At 44.1% G+C, this 14,732-nt stretch overlaps 1 protein-coding gene across 2 annotated transcripts in view; it reads right to left on the bottom strand.

The window, feature by feature from the left end:
• The window catches only part of LOC139387898 (microtubule organization protein AKNA-like), a 29,485-nt gene that overhangs the window by 9,080 nt on the left and 5,673 nt on the right, over positions 1 to 14,732 (bottom strand). For both annotated transcript variants that reach the window (XM_071134246.1, XM_071134245.1), the window contains exons 4-16: positions 14,540 to 14,614; positions 10,119 to 10,275; positions 9,699 to 9,886; positions 9,463 to 9,581; positions 9,186 to 9,357; positions 7,431 to 7,594; positions 6,964 to 7,134; positions 6,520 to 6,769; positions 6,306 to 6,409; positions 5,707 to 5,996; positions 1,389 to 1,539; positions 364 to 516; positions 8 to 156 (exon numbers count right to left, since the gene is read on the bottom strand). In XM_071134246.1, coding sequence (XP_070990347.1) covers positions 8 to 156; positions 364 to 516; positions 1,389 to 1,539; positions 5,707 to 5,996; positions 6,306 to 6,409; positions 6,520 to 6,769; positions 6,964 to 7,134; positions 7,431 to 7,594; positions 9,186 to 9,357; positions 9,463 to 9,581; positions 9,699 to 9,886; positions 10,119 to 10,275; positions 14,540 to 14,614 — 2,143 coding nt within the window. The remainder of the gene's footprint in view (positions 1 to 7; positions 157 to 363; positions 517 to 1,388; positions 1,540 to 5,706; positions 5,997 to 6,305; positions 6,410 to 6,519; positions 6,770 to 6,963; positions 7,135 to 7,430; positions 7,595 to 9,185; positions 9,358 to 9,462; positions 9,582 to 9,698; positions 9,887 to 10,118; positions 10,276 to 14,539; positions 14,615 to 14,732) is intronic.

Raw genomic sequence — 14,732 nt, 5'->3', positions numbered from 1 at the left:
AACTCACTGATGTCCAGTTCAGGTCTCTGTCTGGGAACAGAGGCTGATCTTCTAGGAGTCAACCTGGGAGACCTCTCCTCCACCTGCTGCTCCTCACCCCACCTCCTCTCCTCCCTGCTCTCCTCTCTACCACCATCCCTCCTTTGCTGAGCAGACCTGAGAGAGTAGAGACATCAAAAGGAACATTACAAATCAGAAACGCTGAAAGAAAGATAATGAGATGCTATTCCCTATATAGTGCACTACTTTTGACCAGAGCCCTTATGGGCCAGTAAAAATGCCAATAAACCTGTTTCAACAGTAACACAAGTCTGATGAGATCTCCCTTAAAAATAAGTGACAAGGTAAAAAAAAAAGGCGAACCTGGTACGAGGTGTTGAGCTGAGAGAGTGTGTGTGGCCATCCTGGGCTGAGGGGGGCGCTCTAACAGGACTGGGAGGGTTGGTCTGTCTCAGACTGCCCTCTAGTCGCTCCTTTAGTCTGCCCACCTCCGCCTGCAGGGACTGGATGGCCTCACTGAGGGACAGACACACAAACACACGCGAGAATGAGTACAGAGAGAAGTGTTGACATTTTCTAGCTCAATGTTATAGAGTAGACACTGCCATTTCAACTCCATTGGTAACTGTACTGTTACTTGTTCCAAATATTGTAGTTAGTAATTTTGTAGTAATATGACATCTGTTATAGGTGTTAAAACGCACAATTGACCCAGCCAATCGAATCAATTTGACATTCCAAACCATACACAATCTTTTTCTAAACTCATTCCTATAATGTGAGTCAATAAATAGGGCCCACTCATGCAGTGTCACACCGTGCAAGAGTCAACACTGGGTACAGTATGTACCTCCTGAGTCTCCACATTTACCAGCTTCCATGTCTGTAATCAAATCAAACAGAAATACAGAATGTAAAAATGACTCAGGTTGACTGGCATTTCACTTGATGTATCAGACTCTACCTGACCCAGGGACACGGACACATTAGACACACACTGACACCTGCCAATAAAACGCTGTAGGATCCAGAGCTAGATTTTTCAAATAAATATGAATGATAAAATAAAGATATGGCTCTGGTAGGATCCAATGCCAGAACCTCACTTCCCAGGTAAAAGAGAAGACACCAGCCAGTCAACACCCTCGGGATAAAAGGAAATCAAATATCAAACATCTAATAATCCCCCCTCCTAGATTCTACTTGGAGTTGCCAGAAAAAAAATGCCTTTGAGCTGAGCTGGTATTTTTGCTGCAGTGAAGCAGCCCTATTCAACTCCCAGCCAATACTTTCCAAAGAGACTCAGAAATCTATGCTTGTTTGTGTCACTATCGCCATGGAAGCAGTTGTGTCGAGAGAGAGAGAGAGAGAGAGAGAGAGAGACTCACTTGCGGTTGGTCAGCTGACCAGAGCTCAGGGCTCGGAGGGGATCGCCATGGTGATCGGGTGCAGTGGGGGAGGGGCTTGGCTGGCAGCGATGCTGGGTTGTTCGGGTGGAACGGTCACTTCGTCCCTCATCCTCCCCTGACGCAGAGTGGACTTAGGATAGCAAGAGGAGAGAGGGGTTTAAAACAGAAGGCAGGGGAGAGGTGGAGGATCAAATTAAATGACACGGGCAAAGAAACATAGCCAAACAGCTAATAGCTGCCTCCCTGATTCCTCTCAGGAGGGTACACGTTTCTGGCACAGAGTAGACTGTGTACCAGCGTTTCCGGTATGAAAATGTGGCGCTGGACATTTCACCGGCAGCATTTGAAAATTTACCGGACACGTGAGAAAAATTTACCGGACACGTGAGAAAAATTTACCGGAACCTGTGCGTAACCTGATTAGGGCGTCGAACCCACGGTGCTCAGAATGACAGAACTCACATTTCGATTATGGTAATTCATCCTTACCGCTCACTTTGAAGCTGTTAGAATAACTGTCCACGTTTACTTTTCCTCAGCCAACAAGACGAGTAATGAACAGCTAAATCACTAGCCTTTGCAGACGAGTTAAAAGTTTGGGGAAGTACATTTTCACCATAAAAATGCACCTTTATAATAAATCAGGCCATTCGTCATCGCATTTGCAGACTTATATAAAATGGCCTACTATTCGTAATGTGATGAGTAGATTGGATAGTCATAATTCAAGGTAATAATATAACTCAATCACTATTCGTAAAAAAAGACTGTTGAAGGCGTGGCTGAGGGCAAATAGCGTACAGGTCTGAGCTACAGGCTACATCAGATACGTTTTTCTTTCTTTGAATGGGAAAAATACATTTCATGCCATTCTACTACACTTTATATGGCTGAAGACATTAGTAGAATATTTTTAATACTGCAGTGGGCTAAATCGGGGTCACTGAGTGTTTCTTGGTAGTCTTAAAACAAATCTACTATGAAACAAAAGTATACACCTCCCATACATGGTTATGGGCTTAATTAAACAGAAGACTCTTCCTGTACCATGTCAGATATAGAGTAGAAATGTATTACATATAGAGTTTGAATCCCAAGATTACACTTTATATTCATCACAGAAGACTGAAATATAACAACACAAATTATGAAATTATGAAAAATATGAATAACATTCCACCCATGAGACCACAAGTTAATTTGACTGTAGGAAAGGGCTACTAAAACAAATGACAGGGTAGCCCACTGTGCTGACACGGACAAACAGATCAATAAAAACTACCTTGTCCATATAAAATGGCCAACGTGTCTAATTAGGCTATGTACTGTAATTATGGCAATTTAATTCAATTTACTAAGGGAAAGCTTAGCTTCCTCCAGTCTTATGGATGCGCCGTCTGTGAGCCTATGTCAATCTACTATCCCCCATAGTAGAAAAATTGACCTATTCTGTAGGTCAGCCTGTCGGGAAAGAAATAGCCCAAACACACTCTGGTACAGCTGTGGGAAGATAGACCTCCAAATTCATATAACCAGTAGGTCTACGCTACATTCCTCCAACACATTGGTGCGGCTGGCTTCCGGGTTGGATGCGTGCTGTGTTAAGAAGCAGTGCGGCTTGGTTGTCTTGTGTTTCGGACGAAGCTCTCGACCTTCGTCTCTCCCGAGTCCGTACGGGAGTTGTAGTGACGAGACAAGATAGTAACTACTAACAATTGGATACCACGAAATTGGGGAGAAAAGGGGGTAAAATTAAAAAAGAAAAAAAAGGAAATGCGCACAAGGCAGTCGATGACACGCGAATGTGCGTTTGGCTACCAGACAATGAAAGGAAGTTGAAAACCAATAAAACATGAGAGAAACCAGACTACTGGTTTCAATGGTATATGGAAGTCTTTATAAAACAACTGACTACTGGTTTCAACGGTATATGGAAGTCTTTATAAAACAACTGACTACTGGTTTCAACGGTATATGGAAGTCTTTATAAAACAACTGACTACTGGTTTCAACGGTATATGGAAGTCTTTATAAAACAACTGACTACTGGTTTCAATGGTATATGGAAGTCTTTATAAAACTGACTACTGGTTTCTATATGGAAGTCTTTATAAAACTGACTACTGTTTCAACGGTATATGGAAGTCTTTATAAAACAACTGACTACTGGTTTCAACGGTATATGGAAGTCTTTATAAAACAACTGACTACTGGTTTCAACGGTATATGGAAGTCTTTATAAAACAACTGACTACTGGTTTCAACGGTATATGGAAGTCTTTATAAAACTGACTACTGGTTTCAACGGTATATGGAAGTCTTTATAAAACAACTGACTACTGGTTTCAACGGTATATGGAAGTCTTTATAAAACAACTGACTACTGGTTTCAACGGTATATGGAAGTCTTTATAAAACAACTGACTACTGGTTTCAATGGTATATGGAAGTTTTTATAAAACAACTGACTACTGGTTTCAATGGTATATGGAAGTCTTTATAAAACAACTGACTACTGGTTTCAATGGTATATGGAAGTCTTTATAAAACTGACTACTGGTTTCAACGGTATATGGAAGTCTTTATAAAACAACTGACTACTGGTTTCAACGGTATATGGAAGTCTTTATAAAACAACTGACTACTGGTTTCAACGGTATATGGAAGTCTTTATAAAACAACTGACTACTGGTTTCAACGGTATATGGAAGTCTTTATAAAACAACTGACTACTGGTTTCAACGGTATATGGAAGTCTTTATAAAACAACTGACTACTGGTTTCAACGGTATATGGAAGTCTTTATAAAACAACTGACTACTGGTTTCAACGGTAAATGGAAGTCTTTATAAAACAACTGACTACTGGTTTCAACGGTATATGGAAGTCTTTATAAAACAACTGACTACTGGTTTCAACGGTATATGGAAGTCTTTATAAAACAACTGACTACTGGTTTCAACGGTATATGGAAGTCTTTATAAAACTGACTACTGGTTTCAACGGTATATGGAAGTCTTTATAAAACAACTGACTACTGGTTTCAACGGTATATGGAAGTCTTTATAAAACAACTGACTACTGGTTTCAACGGTATATGGAAGTCTTTATAAAACAACTGACTACTGGTTTCAACGGTATATGGAAGTCTTTATAAAACAACTGACTACTGGTTTCAACGGTATATGGAAGTCTTTATAAAACAACTGACTACTGGTTTCAACGGTATATGGAAGTCTTTATAAAACAACTGACTACTGGTTTCAACGGTATATGGAAGTCTTTATAAAACTGACTACTGGTTTCAACGGTATATGGAAGTCTTTATAAAACTGACTACTGGTTTCAACGGTATATGGAAGTCTTTATAAAACAACTGACTACTGGTTTCAACGGTATATGGAAGTCTTTATAAAACAACTGACTACTGGTTTCAACGGTATATGGAAGTCTTTATAAAACAACTGACTACTGGTTTCAACGGTATATGGAAGTCTTTATAAAACAACTGACTACTGGTTTCAACGGTATATGGAAGTCTTTATAAAACAACTGACTACTGGTTTCAACGGTATATGGAAGTCTTTATAAAACAACTGACTGGTTTCAACGGTATATGGAAGTCATAGAACTGCCTCTGCGGATACGGTTGGATTTTGCCTAGGCTACTTTGAAGCAAGGTAAAACATACCTCATAATATGTAGTAAAACGTTCAGGTTTCAAACAATTAAGTAGCTTTATGTTTTCAAAATGCATACTGCCTCTAGCTCATTGCAAAGTGGTGTGTGACGTGCTGATGAAGCCTACCTTCCGTTGCCCATGCATTTAAAATGGCGAATGGAAAGCGCGCTTCAATTAGCAGTTGAGAAGAAAAAAAATATTAGCTATTTTTAATCATGGCCAAAAAAAAAACATTTTTAACACACGATTGCATTTAGAATTGTTGTGCAATGATTGGGCTTATAAAAGCACAGTGACACATTTTCAGCTCAAAGGCTCTGTATCTAAATAACATGCATAACAAATATACACACGGGCCAATTTAATTACACTAAATTATGCAAATTAACCCATAGACTGATAAGCATGACTGGTCAAATTGTATTTCCATCCATGAATGGGTTAAAAAGCATTATTTCGCTGTTTTTGTCTTCTCCCAGAAAATTGGCCGGTGCCATTATTTTTTATATAAAATATAAAAACTATATCGATTAATTTGTTCTTAGTCACTTGTAAGAACACAATTTGCAACCTAACCTAAATAAGACGGTTATAGACAGAACAGCATGGACTCACTGTGGTCACTGTCTGGTCCAAACTCACTGGTCCCACTGCCAGCCCAGGGCTGGGGGGTCCTGCTGGCCCTGTGCTGGGGGGAACTGGAGGCTGAAATGCCCCTCCTTTCCTCCCCTCTGGTTCTCCCTGAAGACCCCCGTACCTGCCTTGGGGTGCTCAGACGAGAGCCTTCACAGTGCTCCAGCAAGGTTGGTCTGTGTGGGGGGGTGCAGGAAGAGGGGAGAGGCTGCCCTGACACTGGGGATGTGTGGTGGGGCTTCCCTGGGCTCTGCTCCTCAGGGACTGACAGGCTAGGGAAGAGGAAAGTAAAACAAAGACAGGAACACACACTGATAAGATTTACAAGGGAACCCATGAGCTGTCAGTCTTGGGCAAACAGCAATAGCAACAAAACAGGGGAAGGTTAAGCTCTGTAGGCAACTAGCCAGAGACATTGTGAGGGCACAGTGCGGAGCTGTATAAAGGTGTGTCAGTAGTGTGTGTGCATGTATGTGTGTGTGTGTGTGAGACACTGGGGAATGTGTTGTCATGTTCTGCGAGATTGACAACCGAGTCACTGAGGGTAGAGGAAGAGGGAAGGAGGGGCACCAGTAGCTCACCTTGCTATGGCCCTCTGGTGGAGAGCACTAGGTGCTGCAGGAGTCAGACGACTGCTTTCAGAGCCAACAAAACCACTGTCAGTCTCTGGTGAGATGATCCCATCCTGGTCAACACAGACAAATTACTCTTTCAGGCTCAGTGGAAGAGATAAATGTGTAACTTAATTATCATTCATTCATTAAAACAATAAAATAAGAAAATGATAGATCTGACCTGGGACGGCACTCTCCTGGTCCCAGGCTGCAGTTTGGAGCCTCGCCTCTCTGAGGCAGCACTCTCCCCCAAACTGGTCAGACTGCTGCCATGAGACTTCCTGACCTCGGACCTCTTGCTGTCATTGGCCAGCAGGTCAGGAAATACAGTGGATTGGCTGAGGTCCTTTGGGGAAGGAGGAAGTGATTTGCTGGTCCTTGGTCTCGCCGTTGGAATGAATGCAGCGTCCTGCTGACCTTGCATTGGCCGTCTGAAAACACATAATATAATTTAGAGTAATATAAATGTTATCCAGTCTTCGTATTCATTAGTACACAGTGCACACTGTAGCAAAACCTTCTGCAACAAAAACAAGGGCTTCTTATTGGATAGGTTCAGGTAGACACTCCCCAGTTCTGTTTTGCTTCCTGGTGAATACAAGCCTGGTGCAGAGTTCAGGCTCACCTCTGAGCGAGACTTGTGTGGCCCTTCTCCCTCCCTGTCCTTGGGTGTGGTCCCTCTCTTGTCCCCTCACCACCTGAATGTGTGGCTTCCTCTCCTGCGTCAGGAGAGTCATGGTCTCCCTCTGTCAGATCCAGGTCTAGCAGTCTGGGCAGCTCCCTGAAACTCTGGTAGCTGGAAGGGGCATTTGGAAGCAAACTGATATTTACACCACTGTTAAATTGACCAATACCATGACTATGTTTAGAACAAAAGAACAGCCTGCCTTTCATTGGCTGATTTTGAATACTTCTGTCCTACAACGTCATGTAATACAGACTAGACCTTCTTTAAAAGGATAGTTCATCCAAATGACATAAATGACATATTTCCTTACTCTGTAAGCAGTCTAAAAATGATCCCTGATATTAGAATGTTTTGTACTTCATGTCCAAATCATTCCAAAGTGTTTCAAATCGATTGAGACTTACTGGTCCATCAGCATGCTGAAGTCTCTCTCTACGCGTTTGTGTTCGTGACGTAAGGGATGGAGGAGCAGGGACGGCATCCCTCCCTCCTCTCCCTCGCTCTCTCCGCTGGCCGAGCTAACCTCCACCCCCACCCCAGACTCCCATGGCAGAGGTAACACTGGGCTCTAGAGAGAGAGAGGTAGAGAGAGAGAGGTAGAGAGAGAGAGAGGGAGAGAGAGAGAGAAAGAGGGGTAGAGAGAAAGAGAGGGGTAGAGAGAAAGAGAGGGGTAGAGAGAGAGGTAGAGAGAGATAGGGTTAGAGAGAGAGGGGTAGAGAGAGGTAGGAGAGAGAGAGGTAGAGAGAGAGAGAGGTAGAGAGAGAGAGGGGTAGAGAGAGAGAGAGGTAGAGAGAGAGAGAGGTAGAGAGAGAGAGGTAGAGAGAGAGAGGTAGAGAGAGAGAGGTAGAGAGAGAGAGGTAGAGAGAGAGAGGTAGAGAGAGAGAGGTAGAGAGAGAGAGGTAGAGAGAGAGGTAGAGAGAGAGGTAGAGAGAGAGGTAGAGAGAGAGGTAGAGAGAGAGAGGTAGAGAGAGAGAGAGAGAGAGATAGAGATAGAGAGGGAGAGGTAGAGAGGGAGAGGTAGAGAGATAGAGGTAGAGAGAGAGGTAGAGAGAGAGAGGTAGAGAGAGAGGGGTAGAGAGAGAGGGGTAGAGAGAGGTAGAGACAGAGAGAGAGAGGTAGAGAGAGGTAGAGAGAGGTAGAGAGAGAGGTAGAGAGAGAGAGAGGTAGAGAGAGAGAGAGGTAGAGAGAGGTAGAGAGAGGTAGAGAGAGAGGTAGAGAGAGAGGTAGAGAGAGGTAGAGAGAGAGGGGTAGAGAGAGGTAGAGACAGAGAGAGAGAGGTAGAGAGAGGTAGAGAGAGAGGTAGAGAGAGAGGTAGAGAGAGGTAGAGAGAGGTAGAGAGAGGTAGAGAGAGAGGTAGAGAGAGAGGTAGAGAGAGAGAGGGGTAGAGAGAGAGAGGGGTAGAGAGAGAGGGGTAGAGAGAGAGAGGTAGAGAGAGGTAGAGAGAGAGGGGTAGAGAGAGGTAGAGACAGAGAGAGAGAGGTAGAGAGAGAGAGAGGTAGAGAGAGGTAGAGAGAGGTAGAGAGAGAGGTAGAGAGAGAGGTAGAGAGAGGTAGAGAGAGAGGTAGAGAGAGAGGTAGAGAGAGAGGTAGAGAGAGAGGTAGAGAGAGAGGTAGAGAGAGGTAGAGACAGAGAGAGAGAGGTAGAGAGAGAGAGAGGTAGAGAGAGGTAGAGAGAGAGGTAGAGAGAGAGGTAGAGAGAGGTAGAGAGAGGTAGAGAGAGGTAGAGAGAGGTAGAGAGAGAGGTAGAGAGAGAGGTAGAGAGAGAGGTAGAGAGAGAGGTAGAGAGAGGTAGAGAGAGAGGTAGAGAGAGGTAGAGAGAGGTAGAGAGAGGTAGAGAGAGAGGTAGAGAGAGAGGTAGAGAGAGTGGTAGAGAGAGAGGTAGAGAGAGGTAGAGAGAGAGGTAGAGAGAGAGAGAGGTAGAGAGAGAGAGAGGTAGAGAGAGAGAGATAGAGAGGGAGAGGTAGAGAGAGAGGTAGAGAGAGGTAGAGAGAGAGGTAGAGAGAGGTAGAGAGAGGTAGAGAGAGAGGTAGAGAGAGAGAGAGAGAGAGGTAGAGAGAGAGAGAGAGGGGTAGAGAGAGGTAGAGGTAGAGAGAGAGAGAGAGATGTTAACAATCTTGGAAATGCAGGCCTTTATCTTCAATAGCTGTGTTGTCACGGTACCTCAGGGAGTGGCATGGGCTCGCTGCCCCCTGCAGGCATGGAGAAGGGGGTGGGGTGAGGAGGTGGAGTGGGAGGGGCTTCTGAGGTGGGCCGGTCCTGTTCAGTCTGCTCCACCTGTTCCTTGAGCTCCTCCACACGCATCCCACACTGGAATATACGACCCTCCAACTCCCTATCACACACGCACAAACACACACAAACACACACACTTGATGTCCACCACTTAATCTATCAGTTTAAACACAGTATTGTGGATAATCCTGCAGTGTGGTCTCACCTGCCGGGGTCAAAGGGGCCCAGCTCGGCCCCTCTCTGCAGTAGAAGTCTGTGTTCGTCTCGTGCTGCTAGATAACCTCTTTCCAGAGAATCCTGCCCCTGCAGCAGCTGGGACAAACCCTGTAGGGACACAACATCGCATAATTACTCAAACAACCTGGTGGCCAGTGAGCACTGAGAGACACTCCTCTATACAATATTTGCAAGACTCAAATTAGATAAATATCTGAACAATACCTTCATCTGCTCAAACGGTTTAAGTTTCCCTCTCCTCAGGAGCTCTTCAAATGTCTGCACCTGCTGGAGGAACCTCTCAGCCTGCTTTGAGAGAGCCCTGGTCAGCTGCTCTCCAACTCCAGGGCCCAGGCTTCTGGGGGATGAGGAGGCCGCAGAGGAGGGACAGACAGAGGAGACTCCACTATATCCTGTATTGCGGAGAGAAATTTGTTTTTTAGTAAAAGACAATAGAAATGTGTAAAGAAATGTTGAATGAGAGGCAGAATCAACTGTCAATGGAGTGTAAGAACGTATTGAAACAAAGCAATGGCTGTGTCCCAAATGTTCCTAATTCCCATAAGGCTCTGGTCAAAAGTAATGCACAAGAAAGGGATTGGGGTGTCATTTGGGAAGCATATATATATATATATATATATATACCTTGTTGGGCAGCCTGTCCATTTAGGTAAACAGAGCCTGAGCTGAGCTCCGCCCTCTGAGCGTGGGGAAAAGTTAGGGTCATGACCTTTGACCCTTCATGGAGTACACCTGATTGGACAGCGTGACTGGGCTTGGGAGGGTCGGAGTAGAGGCTCACCTGGAGATAGAGACAACAGGGAAAAACAGGCATCAAAAGTAATAAATTATATGAGCAAAATTATTACAAATTTGATAAATGATAAGTTTCAAATCATTTTTGTTGTTGTTACATGCTGTGTAAACAACAGGTGTAGACTAACAGTGAAATGCTTATTTACGGGCATTTCCCAACAATGCAGAGAGAGAAAAAAAGACAAAAAAATAACACAATGAGTAATAATAACTTGGCTATATACACAGGGTACCAGTACCGAGTCACTGTGAAGGGCTACAAGGTAATTTAGGTACTGGCAGCTTCATTAAATAGTACCTGCAAAACACCAGTCTCAATGTCAACAGTGAAGAGGCGACTAGGCAGAGTTGCAAAGAAAAAGCCATATCTCAGACTGGCCAATAAAAATAAAAGATGGGGCAAAAGAACACAGACACTGGACAGAGGAACTCTGCCTAAAAGCCCAGAATCCCGGAGTCGCCTCTTCACTGTTGACATTGAGACTGGTGTTTTGCAGGTACTATTTAATGAAGCTGCCAGTTGAGGACTTGTGAGGCGTCTGTTTCTCAAACTAGATACTCTAATGTACTTGTCCTCTTGCTCAGTTGTGCACCGGGGCCTCCCACTCCTCTTTCTATTCTGGTTAGAGCCAGTTTGCACTGTTCTATAAAGGGAGTAGTACACAGTGTTGTACGAGATCTTCAGTTTCTTGGTAATTTCTCACATGGAATAGCCTTCATTTGTCAGAACAAGAATAGACGGATGAGTTTCAGAAGAAAGTGCTTTGTTTCTGGCCATTTTGAGCCTGTAATCGAACCCACAAATGCTGATGCTCCAGATACTCAACTAGTCAAAAGAAGGCCAGTTTTATTGCTTCTTTAATCAGGACAACAGTTTTCAGCTGTGCTAGCATAATTGCAAAAGGGTTTTCTGATGATCAATTAGCCTTTTTAAATGATAAACTTGGAGTAGCTAACACAATGTGCCATTGGAACACAGGAGTGGTGGTTAATGATAATGGGCCTCTGTACGCCTATATAGATATAGCTGCCGCTTCCAACTACAATAGTCATTTACCACATTAACAATGTCTACACTGTATTTCTGATGAATTTGACATCATTTCAAATGGTCAAAAAAATTGTTTGTTTTTCTTTCAATAACAAGGGCATTTCTAAGTGACCCCAAGCGTTTGAACGGTAGTGTACATATAGGTAGGGATAAAGCGACTAGACAACAGGATAGATAATAAACAGTAACAGCAGCATATGTGATGAGTAATATTCCCTCCAAGCTGCACACGTTTGTGGGCGTGCAGTACAGGTTAAAACAAGTTGAAATCAAGCCCTGCACGTTGTTTTTCAAAAGTCTCATGGAATGTAGGCCTACATTGTACACCACACATTGGCTGCTACTGTAGGCTGAATGACAGAACAGCTATTTCCATGTTAAAATGTTATGGGATGCATTTTCTCCATTGTTTTTGATGGTAGGCCACTCTGGTAGGCCCACATTATGATCAAATAGCCACAGTAGTCTACATGGCCACTGTTAAAACAGTAACTTAAAGCAGGTACAGCCTCAGTGTTCACAGTAAACGCGCGCTGGAAGTGGCACAGAATTTTCACAACGTTCAAGTTTGCGCTCGGCAGACCTGAAATTTGCTCAGCGCACCAAAGAATGTGAGGGAACATTGGTGATGAGTCAATTGGGTAACTATTTAGCTAACTATTTAGCAGTGTTATGGCTTGGGGGTAGAAGCTGTTCAGGGTCCTGTTGGTTCCAGACTTGGTGCACCGGTACCGCTTGCCGTGCGGTAGCAGAGAGAACTGTCCACGTCTTCTGAGTCATAAAGCTGCAGGCAAGGATTTAAACACCAGTGGTGTTGTGGTCTCGGGACCTTTATAGCTATTCTATCTTGGAGGAGAGATGCTTCGCAATACAGGAAAGTCTGAGGTTATATGGGGTGGCTCTACCGTCTATGTGTGTTTAATGTATGCATCACATCCTCCATTTTGTGGAGCGGTTCCTATTTCAACCCCCTCTCGGCTCTACCTCGGTCTCAGGGTGATAGAACTGATATCGGGAAAGCATAGAAATAGAGCATTGATCTACCCCTTCTTAGACTTGCCTTCAATGACCGTGACAGATCTATGACACACATGTATCTGTGCATGTCGCAGCTTTAATTGTACAGGCAAACCTAGAAGCAGGTATTGGGACTGTGCTTGACAAAGGATTGAATTGGCCCTTCCAGCACATTGACACTGTTGTGTCTCCAGAGGGAGGAGGAGAGAGACAGATGGTAGTGTGTGTAAGGAGAGGTGGAGGGGGGGGGTTAAGCTAGATTTGAATTAGTATTAAGAGTAGACTGTTGTGCAGATGGAATAGAAGATGACAGATAGGAACACCTACCTCTCTGTAAATTCCCTTTTAAAATCAACGACTAGGCTATAACCAACAACTACGAGACAAGGTACCGTGAACGGCCAAGACTACGACAACAAACTGTCACTACCCTGTCCATCTGGAGCGGACACCCCTACAGGGCTCGGACATCAATGATGTCATTTCCTGCTTTCCTCCACTGCATCACGAGGGCCAAAAAACAATGCACGCGATTGTCCTAATGTCATAGGACTGTACCCCACATGACAGGATGGGTCTACTTAGTGTGTGTTTAGTATTGGTGGTCAGAGAGCAATTAAGAACTATCAAGCAAATGGCCAAAAGCTAAGTGGGGTAGTTGACCCTCTTACCAAATAGGAACTTGGGATACACAAGCAGCGCTGAAAGAAGTTCTAGTCAGAATGCAGTAACGCAAGTTGCATCTTATTCTCTAGCTGTTTACTCGTCTTTCTACAACTCCCTTTCCATAACACACTTTGAGAGTCTAATTCCTTTCATTTGAATCACAATCTCACTGTGGATCTTGGGAGGTGACGAGTACAGTCCGACAGCCACAGAGGCTGGTGTTTTTCCTCAGTAGGTAATGTATTATACATGCGGGGCGCCCTCTGAAACAAGTAGTGTCCCGGATTGCACCCTATATAGTGCACTACTTTTGATCAGAAGCCAATGGGCCCCGGACAAAAGTAGGGCACTACCTAGGGAATAGAGAGCTATTTGGGAGGCAAACACAGGCTATGATCATACAGGTCACCTGAGGGGGCCCTCTCCAGCATCTGCTTTGTGTTGTCTTTCATGTGGCCTGCATGTATTCAGATGCAGAGCAGAGAGGACTAAATAGAACCACTCCATCTGCCAGAGACAACAAATACACTTGATATATTGTGATCTCAAAGCCAGAACTGATCCAAAATCAGAGCTTACACTCTTAGACGCTTGATAAATACAGCCCCTGGCCCTTGAAGAGAAGCCTCGGTCTATAGCCAATTTCTCAATAGAAGTTTTGTAGCACATACAGCTATCGAGATGACACACTTGTGTGCTGACACAATGTTAGACACACACACACACACTGAGTACACAAAACATTAGGAGCACCTTCCTAATATTCATTTGCACCCCCTTTGGCCCTCAGAACAGAATCAATTAATCAGGGCATGGACTCTACAAGGTGTTGAAAGTGTTCCACAGGGATGCTGACCCATGTTGATTCCAATGCTTCCCACAGTTCTGTCAAGTTGGCCGGATGTCCTTTAGATGGTGGACCATTCTTGATACACACGGGAAACTGTTGAGCTTGAAAAACCCAGCAGCGTTGCACTTCTTGACACAAACCTGTGCACCTGGCACCTACTAACTACCATACCCTGTTCAAAGGCATTTATATTTTTTGTCTCTGCCCATTCATCCTCTGAATGGCACATATACACACTCCATGTCTCAATTGTCTCGAGGCTTAAAAGTCCTTCTTTAACCTGTCTCCTCCTCTTCATCTCCACTGATTTAACTTTTCTTTATGTGACAAAACAAGCAAGTATGGTCTAGAGAATCATTGTACCATCTACAACCGCTGTGAAATACATTTTCTATTACCAAAAATATTGCATTTTCAGCTGTTTGAAGCTGGTGTTCAAAACTGAAAGTAAGTCCCCATAGAACGGATCTACCACTTTCAATGACAAGTCACATTTCTATGTGCATTTGGTCGGGTCACCTGAAAAGCGACATATTTCCGCTTTAACAGGGGAGGTCAACAAGGGATCATAGCTTTCGACCTGGATTCGCCTGGTCAGTCTGCCATTGAAAAGAGCAGGTGTTCCTAATGTTTTTGCAAACTCAGTGGACAGACCATATAGACTACCTTGGCTTCCAGACGCATCCGGTCAATAGTGTTCTCTGCCTCAGCATACTTGGTCAGCAGCCTGTTGTAGTCCTCCTAGAGAAAAGAGGGGGGAGGAGAGGGGGAGGGAGGAGAAGAGTGAACACTGTGAGCTGGACAGGAAGTGGAGAAGCACTACCCAGAGATAGTCAATTAGAGAATCAATCAGTGAATT

Source organism: Oncorhynchus clarkii, chromosome 29 (assembly GCF_045791955.1).
Source record: "Oncorhynchus clarkii lewisi isolate Uvic-CL-2024 chromosome 29, UVic_Ocla_1.0, whole genome shotgun sequence".
NCBI classification, from domain to species: Eukaryota; Metazoa; Chordata; class Actinopteri; order Salmoniformes; family Salmonidae; genus Oncorhynchus; species Oncorhynchus clarkii.
Note: the sequence above shows the minus strand (reverse complement) of the source record. Positions and strands in the feature narration are given on the sequence as shown.